At 43.8% G+C, this 12,569-nt stretch overlaps 1 protein-coding gene across 1 annotated transcript; it reads right to left on the minus strand.

The window, feature by feature from the left end:
- Positions 1 to 297: 297 nt before the first annotated feature.
- Positions 298 to 11,051, minus strand: vhll (von Hippel-Lindau tumor suppressor like). Its single transcript, XM_078221161.1, has 3 exons — positions 10,822 to 11,051; positions 5,880 to 6,014; positions 298 to 1,255 (listed from the first exon to the last, which is right to left on the minus strand). Exons 1-3 carry the CDS (start codon positions 10,970 to 10,972, stop codon positions 1,092 to 1,094), a joined length of 450 nt encoding a protein of 149 aa, XP_078077287.1. The 5' UTR covers positions 10,973 to 11,051; the 3' UTR covers positions 298 to 1,091.
- Between the last annotated feature and the right edge of the window lie 1,518 nt (positions 11,052 to 12,569).

Here is a 12,569-nt window from a genome sequence, read left to right on the forward strand (position 1 = left end):
TTGGGTTAATCAAATTTTGGGCGCAACTCTGCTGCCCACTTAGAATCATAGAATCACTCCAGTGCAGAAAGAGGCCATTTGGCCCATTGAGTCTGCACCAACAACAATCCCACCCAGGCCCTATCCCTGTAACCCCATGTTTTTTACCCTGCTATTCTCCCTGACACTAAGAGGCAATTTAGCAAGGCCTATCAATTTAACCTGCACATCTTTGGAGTGTGGGAGGAAACCAGAGCACCTCCAAGCAGACAGAGAGAGAATGTGCAAACTCCACACAGTCACCCTCAAAGCCACAATTGAACCAGGGTCCCTAGAGCTTTGAGGCAGCAGTGCTAACCACTGTGCCATCCAAGAGCAGAGCAGGAATATCGTGACCAATAATTCTCAGGAGACCAGAGACTGCGTAAATAAAAAACTTTCCAACATCTTAAGTATGAAATCATTCAGCAAATGGTTTGAAAATCAGAAACGCCAGCAAAACAAAGTTACTCATAATTTCACAGAGAGCTAAGAAAAAAGGAAAGGCTTGTATTGATACAGCATTTTTCACGACCGCCTGACATTCCAAAGCTCTTGACCGCCAATGAAATAGTTTTGAAGTATATCACTGTTGTAAAATGTAAGAAGCACAGCAGCCAATTTGTACACAGCAAACTCACATTAACAAAGGTAAAGTAAAGTTTATTTATTTGTCACAAGTAGCCTTACATTAGCACTGCAATGAAGTTACTGTGAAAATCCCCTAGTTGCCACAGTCCGGCACCTGTTTGGGTACACTGAGGGAGAATTTAGCATGGCCAATTCACCCAACCAGCACATCTTTGGAGCATGGGAGAAAACCAGAGCACCCGGAGGAAACCCATGCAGACACAGGGAGAACATGCAAACTCCGCACAGACAGTGACCCCAAGCCGGAAATCGAACTCAAGTCCCTGGTGCTGTGAGACAGCAGTGCTAACTGCTGTGTCGCCAGGAGTAATGTGGAGAATAAAGACAGGTTCATCTCAAATGGTAAAGCAAGATGGAGATGGCAAAATGAAACATCATCATCTGCTCCTATTGGGAATGATGTACTACTAAGTCTGAGATTATTAACTGTTTCTGTACTTAATGCTCAGGTTTTCAATCTCTCTCAGCAGATCTGGAGAATTCTTGAGATCAGTATGCAATGTCTTTGGGAGTTCCAGCTTTGTGTAATCTTCCGACTTCACTCGTTTACGAATATATTGTAGACAGCAGTCCTTCAGTGAATACACTGTCAAGAGAAAAGTTTGTTACCACACTGGGATGATAGCATTGAACTTTAAATGTTTTAAAGATTGAGGGTTGTCAACCAATGGTGCAAGCTAAGCACTTTGGCCCTTAGGACCATTTCAGGACCCTTGACTAAGTAAACCGCTGGACTCAAGACAGAAAATATGGACACTTCCAGTAAGCATCATAGTTTGCAATGATTTGGGTAACCCAAGCCAAATGGTGGAGAACTGCTCTAGTTATCCTCAATGTTTTGGACAAAAGGAAATAACTCACCCTATTTTTACATTAATCAGGATTTTGCTCCTAAATTCCAGTAATTAACAAATTTCAGATATGTATACACAAAAGGAATTTTTTGTGTTTTTCCCCTATGACAAAGTTTTCCCACATCTTGCTTTTTTATGCAGTTTGTGTCGATCTTCCACTGCAGTAATGACAAGGAAATCTGCAGCAATTCCATGGTAATTCTACCCCCAATTCTCATATGTTTAAGGAAAAGACAGAGATGGGTCTTTTTTATTCTTCATTCATGGGATGTGGGCATCACTGACTGAGCCAGCACTTACTGCCCACCCCTAATTGGCCTTGCTATTTCAGAGAGCATTTAAGACCCACAGTGGAGTCACATATGGTCCAGTCCTGGTAAGGATTTCCTTCCCTAAAGGACATTAGCAAACCAGGTGGGTTTTTACAACAATCAGTAATGGTCATCATTAGACTTTTAATCCCAAATTTTTATTGAATTCAAACTTCACTATCTGCCATAGTGGGATTCAAACCCAGGTCCACAGAGCAGTATCCTGGGCTGCTAGTCCAGTGACAATATCACGACGCCAACGCCTCCCCATAAAGTAATTTGGGTTCAGTATCGGTGAGGTCGGCACTCTCTGAATGTTTCACTTTCTGGGAATTAACTCATGTCTCCCTGTGTGGCAGCTGGATCCAAGACAGCAACAAAAAAATCCCTTTAGGATCTGGACTGGATGTCTTTGGGGTGATTCTGCAGCTGACAGCGAGTCCCAAGGAATAAGGATAGAATGAGAACATTTTTCCGTTGGCCGTGAGCCGAATGTCCTTTAGCCCACAGTGGGACTCGAAGGACTGGGCATCCCAAGAATATTTTAAAATTATTTTTCTTTCTGATCTTGGGAATGTGGCTCGATCAATTTTCAGTAATGAGATATTTTTAACCATTTATCACCCATTTCAAACAACGACTGGATAGTAATGAGACGTTGAATCTGTGGCTGATTTTATTTTCTCAGCCTAACCATCAGCATTGAGGTAATTTGAATACCCCTACTGATTCACATCTGCAGCCGGCTAATGCATTAGAAATAAAGAAAAAACAGAAAATGCTGGAAATACTCAGGAAACTCCAGTGGAGAGAGAAAAACAATGGACGTTTCAGGTCTGTGACCTTTCATCAGAACTGAGAAAAGCTAGAAATATAATAGGATTTGATCAAATGATAGGGGTTACTCAGTGGGGGAGGGGGTGGTGGGAGGGTCTGTGATAGGCGAGAGCAGGACAGAGTAAATGGCAGCACATTTAAAAGGTACAAAAGGAAGTGGTCTTGGGTGATGGTGTAGAGTTTGCATGTACTACCTATGTCTGCGTGGGTTTCCTCCGGGTGCTCCGGTTTCCTCCCACAGTCCAGAGATGGGCAGGTTAGGTGGATTGGCCATGATAAATTGTCCCTTAGTGTCTCTCGATGAGTAGGTTAGGGGGATTAGAGGGGTAAATATGTGTGGTAATGGGGTCAGGGCCTGGGCAAGATGCTCTTTTAAAGAGTCGGTGCAGACTCAATGGGCTGAATGGCCTCCTTCTGCACTGTAGGGATTCTATTAACGGAACAAGAAACAAAAGATGTCTAGATGAGGCGTGAATGGCAGGATAGCAGCTGTCCAAACGCAAAGTAAAGGGACACCAAATCAAGGCAGAAGATATAAAATTGTTGAACTCGCTACTGCGTCTACAAGGCTGTAAAGTACCCAGTAGAAAGGTGTGGGATGCTCCTCGAGCTTCACTGGAACACTGTAGCAGGCCAAGGCCAGAGTGGGAGCAAGATAGAGAAATGAAATGACAAGCAGCAGGAATCTCATGGACTGAATGGAGGTGTTCCACAAAGTGATCACGCTGCCTGCGTTTGTTCTCTGGAGAAGTGATGGCCTAGTGATATTATCACTAAACTATTAATCCAGAAACTCAGCTAATGTTCTGGTGACCCAGGTTCAAATCCCGCCACGGCAAATGGTGAAATTTGAATTCAACTTTTAAAAAATCTGGAATAAAAAATCTACTAATGACCATGAAACCATTGCCGATTGTTGGAAAAACCATCTGGTTCACTAATGTCCTCAAGGGAAGGAAATCTGCCATCCTTACCCAGTCTGGCCTACACGTGACTCCAGACCCACAGCAATGTGGTTGACTCTCAACTGCCCTCCAAGGGCAACTAGGGATGGGCAATAAATGCTGGCCCAGCCAGCGATGCCCATGCCCCACGAATGAATAAACAAAAAATACAGACCACCACATTATGAGCAGAAAACACCATATAGTCTTTTCTCTTACTCTTTCGTGGAATGCGGGAGTCAATCTTTTTGACTAAACGAATAAACTAAATCAAATTAACTGAGGGACGAATTTAAAGGGGCAGCCCCCAAAAAGAACGAAACCGCCCGAAACAGAAAACAAAGCAGAAAGGAAACTTAAAGGAATGTAGGAGTCACTGGCAAGGCCAGCATTTGTTGCCCATCCCTAATTGCCCTTGATACAAGTGGCTTGTTGGGTCATTTCTGAGGAAAGTTAAGACTCAACCACATTGCTGTGGATCTGAAGTCACAAGTAGGCCAGACTAGGTAAGGACTGCAAATTTGCTTCCCTAAAGACGTTAGTGAAGATTGGGTTTTGACCAGATGAGTTTTTATGACAATTGATAATAGTTTCATGGTCACTATTACACTAGCTTTACATTCCAGATTGTGTTGACTGAATTTAAATTCCACTAGCTAACATAAGGCATTAGCCTGAACCTTTGGATTACTAGTTCTGTGACATTACCATTATGCTACCATCTGCCCCTAAAATTGAAAGAAATTCTTTTTTTTTTAAAATAATTTTTTGACTTGCAAGGAGTGTTTGGGGCTTTAAACAGTGAGAAGGGAGCAGAGAAAAGGGCAACTGTTGCACCTCCTCTTTCTGCACTGAATAGAAGGGGTGTTGGGCGTAACTGAGGAGTGGACTGGGGTTATGCGGAGGGAATAGTCCCTTTGGAATGCTAAATGAGGCAGAAATGGCAGAGGGTGATCTATACAACTTGGGGGCTGGTGGGTGGGGAGGACAGGACAAAGGGAACCTTATTATCACAGCATGGTGGCACAGTGGTTAGCACTGCTGCCTCACAGCGCCAGGGATCCGGGCGTGATTCCCAGCTTGGGTCATCGTCTGTGTGGAGTGTGCACACTCCCCCAGTGTCTGTGTGGGTTTCCTCCAGGTGCTCCACTTTCGTCCCACAGTCCAAAGATGTGTGGGTTAGGTGGATTAGCCATGCTAAATTGCCCCTTAGTGTCAGGGGGACTAGCTAGGGTAAATGTATGGGGTTACGGGGCTAGGAAACTGGGAATGGAAGAGTTCTTACAGGAAGTGGGATATTAGGAATTATAGTCAAGTTAGTTGTGGGAGTCTGTGGCTCATAGTGAATATTGGTTGAAAGCTTGTCCCCAGAAATGGAGTAAGAAGTTTAACAACACCAGGTTAAAGTCCAACAGGTTTATTTGGTAGCAAAAGCCACACAAGAAATGGAGCCAGAGGGGTCAAGGAAGGGAAGGGAAGAGTCAGAATGGACCATATAAAAAGGCAAGACAAGAGTGGAAAGTTTCTCAGTTCAGCGTGAGACCAGGAAGTGGCACAGATACAGTCATCAATCTACTGGAAAGAAAGGCAAGTGACGGGCTGAGTGGGACTGGAACAAATAGTGTTCCACATACCCCACTGAAAGGCAGCCATAGCTCAGACCCATGTGGGTAAATACAGCAACATCTTTATTTGAAGGAGAGATTGTTCAATGTGAGAATAAGTTCAGGCAGGCAGAGGAGGATAGTGAAGGATGGAGATTGTTTGGACCTCTGTTCAAAGGAGAGCTTTCAGATAGTCCTGGTGTGGGAGGGAGGTGTAGAGGATGTGGAGATCCGCTGTGAAAACGAGGCAGCTAGGGCCAGGAAACTCGAAACTGCTGAAGCGATGAGGTCATCCAAAGAGTCATGGAGGAAGTAACTGGACAAGGGGAGAAGAAATAAGAGTAGAGATAGGAAGAAATCAGTTCAGTGGGGGCAGGTACAGGCTGGAAAATGGATTTGAATGTGGTTTGAATGGTGAAATGACACATACAACCTGAATTATAATGGTACTGAGGGGAGAGTTTTTAACTTGATAGAGAAATATTGCAATGTAATTGCTGGGAAAAGGTTAATTAATAAATGAATAATGCCATTTTGGCCATCAAAGCAAGATGTTCACGAATACAGACATTTCCAGTGGGTCTAAGTGCTAATGGCAGACCAACTGCCAGTGATTGGTGTGAGTTCAGCTAAACTTGAAGTTGTTTGTGCTGTAATTACCTGGAACTATAATACAAACAGGCGTGTAAATAGGACCATCTTCATCATATTGTGCTGACATTGGAATATATATCTCATCCTTGTTTATAAGCATTTTGTCTCCGGTGTTTGCATCCCGAAAAACCCACGGATGAGCTGAAAAAAAGGAAATGAACTTGGCATCAAGTAATGGACTGTTTATGTCAGTATCTGAAGTCTCATATGAGACCTGCTGCTGCTGTTACTTTCATTTACATCAACTAGAAGTACACAGTACTTTTGTCCAAGACCACAAGAAACCAAAAAATTTGTGAACAAAGCCCAGTCCATCACGCAAACCAGCCTCCCATCCATTGACTGTCTACACTTCCCGCTGCCTCGGAAAAACAGCCAGCATAATCAAGGACCTCATGCACCCCAAACACACTCTCTTCCACCTTCTTCCGTCGGGAAAAAGATACAAAAGTTTGAGGTCATGTACCAATCGACTCAAGAATGGCTTCTTCCCTGCTGCCATCAGACTTTTGAACGGACCTACTATATATTAAATTGAAACCAAAAGAGAAAACGCTGGAAAATTCTCAGCAGGTCTGGCAGCATCTGTAAGGAGAGAAAAGAGTTGACGTTTTGAATCCAGATGATCCTTTGTCAAGTCCAAATGACCCTCTGCCAGACCTGCTGAGATTTTCCAGCGTTTTCTCTTTTGGTTTCAGATTCCAGCATCTGCAGTAATTTGCTTTTATATTAAATTGATCTTTCTCTACACCCTAGCTATTACTGTAACACTGCATTCTGCATCCTCTCCTCTCCTTTCCTTCTCCGTGTACGGTATGCTTTGTCTGTGTAGCGCACTAGAAACAATACTTTTCACTGTATACTAATACATGTGATAATAATAAATCAAATCAATAATTCTGTTCCAATAGTGACTTTGCAAAGTTGTCCAAGGCTCCTGATGCTGAGGAAGTCAGTTCCCTGATAATGCAACACACAATAGAAAAAACGGCACTGAACCTCCTCTACTGATGGGGTAGGTCTGCACTGACAAGGCAACAACAAAAGAAAATCACATTGCTGGCACGCACAATTATTACCGCACGAATTCCCCACTTCAGCATCCAACAGTAATGTTTATAAAAGCGAGAACATTCGAATTCTGAAACTAGTTGATGAACTGTACTGCATCAGATTGGTGCAAGATAATGCTATTTTCCAATTGAATCTTGGCCACATCAAAAGCTATCATCGTTTTCAGCTGTTTTGTTACGCATTCACTATCTTTCTCAGGACTCAACTTTCTCAATTCAAAACAGCTGTAAAAATGTTCATGCTTCTATTCAGTGCATAAACACACTGACTGGTCCATAAATTAGCAGTAGGACCTCTAACTACATTATAGTAAAATATTCGGAACAAAATATTAGAAGTGCTTTGTTTTAAATCACTTTTGCCTCAATAAAAACGTTATCTTGCCGATGGCCTGGTTACCACTTCATTTTGCAATGTATTTGACCGGCCTTTGGCAGAGTTGAGTTCCAACACAAAGGAGATTCTGGATAAAAGCAAATGACTGCGGATGCTGGAATCTGAAACCAAAAGAGAAAATACGGAAATCCTGTCGGAGAGAAAAAGCAGTACTTCTTCTTTGACAAAGGGTCATCTGGACTCGAAACATCAGCTCTTTTCTCTCCTTACAGATGCTGCCAGACCTGCTGAGATTTTCCAGCATTTTCTATTCCGGTTACAAAGGAGATTCTTCTTCTCCATTGCTAAATAACTAGTCCAGTTGGCTCGCAGTCAACAGCTCACTCAAATGGCCTTTCTTCTTGTGTGCACCTAGACAGTGGTCAGCAGTAAGCTAATTTTATGGAGGCATCAGGCAAAACTAAAATTTACTGTCACCAAAATTCACATGAATGCACTTTCTAGCAAGTCACCGACAGCAGATATAACCATTTGATTTGATTTATTGTCACATGTGCGCTATACAGACAAAGCATACCATTCATAGAGAAGGAAATGAGAGTGCGCAGAATGTAGTGTTACAGTCATAGCTAGGGTGTAGACAAAGATCAACTTAATGCAAGTTAAGTCCATTCAAAAGTCTGACAGCAGCAAGGAAGAAGCTGTTCTTGAGTCAGTTGGTACGTGACCTCAGACTTTTGTATCTTTTTCCTGACGGAAAATGGTGGAAGAGAGAATGTCCGGGGTGCGTGGGGTCCTTAATTATGCTGGCTGCTTTGCCGAGGCAGCGGGAAGTGTAGACAGATTTGCCAATTAATTATCAATGCAGATGGAAACTAGGAGGGAAGGGATATTTTCTCTGATCTCTCGATTTATGCGTCATTTTTGGTAGAATGCCATTTCCGGAGGCAAAAACACGGCATTGCTAGCTGGTGTCTTCGCAGACCATGAAACAAACCTTAGATGAGTCTCCAAGGGTCCTCATGTAACACAGCACAACTGGAAAAGCATGCCTCTGTTATTGCTGGTCCATGTTGATGAGGGGAGGAGATGACCTAATGGTATTATCGCTAGACTATTAATCCAGAAATTCACCTAATGTTCTAAGGACACGGGTTTGAATCCTGCCACGGCAGATGCCTCCTCTGCCTGCCTGAACTTGTTCTCATGTGTACAAAGTTAATTCGCAGCCTCCATTAGTGCTTGGATTTGTGAAACAGAACTTCTATCACTCTTACATCACAATAAAGGAACTGGTGCACCAGACATTGGGTAGACCACACTCAAGAGTATGGCAATAGCTACTTAGAAACAACATTACCCTCCTTGAAAAAGTTCAACGCCAGGCAGCTTGTTTTGTTTCAAATAATTACTTGAGATTCTTGTGTCTCCCAGTTGGTTATGTTGCTAGACTGGCACAGGCTCCAGAATCAAAGGCCCTCGGGTTGACATATTTCAATAACATTTTGAATGAACAATGAAATGTTCATTAAACATTAAAGCAGGACATTAAACCCAAAAGTGACCCAGCATTCATAATGGGGAAATGGCATAATGGTACTGTCACTGGACTAGTATTCTAAAAACCCAGGGCAATCCTCCGGGAACCCGTGTTCAAATCCCACCATACAGCAAATGGAGAAATTTAAATTGAATAAAAATCTGGAATTTAAAAAAATCTACTAATAATGTCAATTGTCGTAAAAACACAGCTGGTTCACTAACGCCCTTTAAGGAAGGAAATCTGCCATTCTTCCATCTTACGTTCCAGATCCACAGTAATGTGGTTGACTCTCAAATGATTCCACAAGGGCAATTAGGGATGGGCAATAAATGCTCGCCCAGCTAGCACCACCCACATCCCATGAAAGAATAAAAAACAGCTCATAATTAACAGCTCCGACTGTACATGCGCCAATGCGTCTCCTTTGCTAACTCCTCGCCCACCTCCCCCACCCCTAGAATTTATGACTGGGACAATCTTCTGCAAACCTTATTCTTCATGGGGCATGGATAGAGTGGACAGGGAGCAGCTGTTCCCCTTAGTTAAAGGGGCAATTACGAGGGGACACAAGTTAAAAGTGAGGGGTGGGAGAATTAGAGGGGGTTTGAGGAAAAACCTTTTTACCCAGAGGGTGATGACGGTCTGGAATGCACTGCCTGGGAGCGAGATGTCTCACATCCATTAAAAAGTACCTGGATGAGTAGTTGGCACAACATAGCATTCAAGGCTATGGGCCAAGTGCTGGCAAGTGGGATTAGGTGAGCAGGTCAGGATCTTTCATGCGTCAGTGCAGATTCGATGGGCTGTACTGAGAGATTTGGTGATTCTGATTCATACCTTCTAAGGATTCCTTTAAGGGAAATCCGTTGAATTTTTTTTTAATGAAAGTGATCACGACTGCACTCATTGTACACCTCCTGTGAACATTCCCTGGGCGAAGAGTGGAGAGGAAAACTTCATCAAGTACCACATTATATAATAATTTCCCCCAAACTCTAAGCATGCCATTGGATCATTTAACAGCTTTTAAGTACGGTCATTAAATTTGCACATTCAGCCATGATTTCTCCACTGTTGTATCAGGATTGCTGCACAGATTATGAACACATTTCTGAGATTGCACTGGTTCTGACATTTACTCTGTAAAATGGAGAATCTCCTGCAGAGTTTTTACTTGAAACCCAGCCAAGAAAAGAACAAGTCACCCAGTTAGGCGAGTTTGAACTGCAGGCGAGGATGTTTCAGATGCACTGCGGCAATTCACCAAAGATCCTTAGATAGCGCCTTCCAAACCCACGACCACTTCCATTTAAAAGGGCAGCAGATACATGGGAACACCACCACCTGTAAGTTCCCCTCCAAGCCACTCACCATCCTGACCTGGAAATATATCACCGTTCCTTTGCTGTTGCTGGTACCAATTCCTAGAACTCCCTCCCAAACAGCACTGTGGGTGTACCTACATCATATGGACAGCAGCGTTTCATGAAGGCAGCTCACCACCACCTTCTCAAGGGCAACTAGGGATGGGCAATAAATGCTGGCCTAGCCATGTCCCACGAACGAATAAACAAAATATTGGAGCAACTATAAAAAATGGGAGTGTCTGGGTCAGATATTCTATCAGAGAGTCGGGTGCACTCAATGGGCCAAATGGCCTTTTCTGCATTGTTCTATGATGCCCATCAAAAATACACTTTGAAAATTAGACTTATTCAAATCAGATATTCAATGAGTTGGTTTATTTTTAGCCCCAGATAACGCTCACAGCTATACTGAAAGCCGGTGCAACTTGTGACCGACTGCAGCCTTTGAAAGTAAACACTTAATACTTGAAGAAGTTCCAGGTCTACACGGGAAACTGTACAGGACTTATCCAGCTTCCTCTGTGGAACCACAGAAAGGTCACTCAATTTCTAAGAGGATGAGGTCTGTTTAAAGCTTCACTTCCTGCATGGTTCATTCCCCGAAATGTGCACATATGCAGACTTTCACCTGGCGGGATGTCATCATATTTCTGCGGGAATCCCTCAAAGTTAATCCACCAAGGCCTCGCAACCCGCCGGCTCCGATTTACGAATTGGACAAAAGTGGCCTCGTCTGAATTCAGGGACCTAAGCAGCCGCCTCTGTGTGACCCACGCCATCCCTGTTTAAACCACAGCAACGCCACTCCCATTGATTACTTTCCCTTTAGAACCCAGAGCAACCAACCAGGAAGTGCCCAACTCAAAGGCAGAGGCCAATTATTCTTAAAGGCAGAATTGTTCTCCAGATGCATCGCAGTTGGGGAGATGAAACTGAGGAGGGTGAGGGGAGCGGCTTGTGCAAAAGGAAGCGGAGCCAAGCTGAGATTAAAGACAAGTCAATCTTTTTGACTGAACAATTAAACCAAATTAAATTAACTGAGGGACAATTTAAAGGCAAGTCAACGTATAGGAACAATTTAGGTTAACATTTGTGACAGTAAAGACTGTGGAAATACATGCAACCAACAAGCAGACTTTAGAGTGTGTGTTCAAATCAAGAGGACCAAGGATACCTAGAAATTGGTCCCGAGGCCTCATTTCATAGAATCATATAATCCCTACGGTGCAGAAAGGGGCCATTCGGCCCATTGAGCCTGCACCAACAATAAACCCACCCAGACCCAACCCCACGTATTTAGCCTACCAATCATCCTAACACTAAGGGCCAATCAACCTAACACACACATCTTTGGAGTGTGGGAGGAAACCGGAGCACCCAGAGGAAACCCACGCAGACACAGGGAGAATGTGCAAACTCCACACAGACAGTGACCCGGGCCGGAATTGAACCCGGGTCCCTGGCATGTGAGGCAGTAGTGCTAACCACTGTGCCATTCTGCCAGGGAGATGATCCTAACTTCTTTGGAGGCAGGACTACATAGGGAACATCTAGATGTTCTGGATGTCCTTGTTCACCAGTAACTGAAGGTAAGCATGCAGGTGCAGCAGGTGGTAAAAAAGGCAAATAGAATGTTGCCTTTCATTGTGAGAGGTTTCGAGTACAGGAACAGGGATGTGTTGTTGCAACTGTACAGGGTCTTGGTGAGGCCACACCTAGACTATTGTGTGCAGTTTTGGTCTCCTTTCCTGAGGAAGGATGTTCTTGCTCTTGCGGGAATGCAGCAAAGGTTTACCAGGCTGATTCCAGTGATGACAGGACTGATGTATGAGGAGAGATTGACTAGGTTAGGATTGTTTTCAGTGGAGTTCATAGAATCATAGAATAGAAACATAGAAACCCTACAGTGCAGAAAAAGGCCACCTGGCCCATTGAGTCTGCACCGACCACAATCCCCCCAGGCCCTACCCCCATATCCCTACATATTTACCCGCTAATCCCTCTAACCTACGCATCTCAGGACACTAAGGGACAATTTTAGCATAGCCAATCAACCTAACCTGCACATAAGCTGATGGAGAAGATCCTGAGGGACAAGATTTATGAGCATTTAGAGAGGTTTAGTATGCTCAAGAATACTCAGCATGGCTTTGTCAAAGGCAGATCGTGCCTTACGAGCCTGGTGGAGTTCTTCGAAAATGTGACTAAACACATTGACGAAGGCAAAGCGGTAGATGTGGTTTATATGGATTTTAGCAAGGCGTTCGATAAGGTCCCCCATGCAAGGCTTCTCGAAAAAGTGAGAGGGCATGGGATCCAAGGGGCTGCTGCCCTGTGGATCCAGAACTGACTTGCCCAAAGGAGGCAGAGAGTGTG

The sequence above is a fragment of the Mustelus asterias genome, chromosome 9 (genome assembly GCF_964213995.1).
Source record: "Mustelus asterias chromosome 9, sMusAst1.hap1.1, whole genome shotgun sequence".
Taxonomy (NCBI): Eukaryota; Metazoa; Chordata; class Chondrichthyes; order Carcharhiniformes; family Triakidae; genus Mustelus; species Mustelus asterias.

Coding starts and splice junctions, on each gene's coding strand:
- vhll (XM_078221161.1), bottom strand. CDS start 10,972: ATGGCGTGGGTCACACAGAGGCGGCTGCTTAGGTCCCTGAATTCAGAC. Junction 6,015..10,821: donor ATATGATGACATCCCGCCAG/GTGAAAGTCTGC, acceptor CCTTTTTTTCAG/CTCATCCGTGGGTTTTTCGG. Junction 1,256..5,879: donor TGTTTGTATTATAGTTCCAG/GTAATTACAGCA, acceptor TTCTCTTGACAG/TGTATTCACTGAAGGACTGC.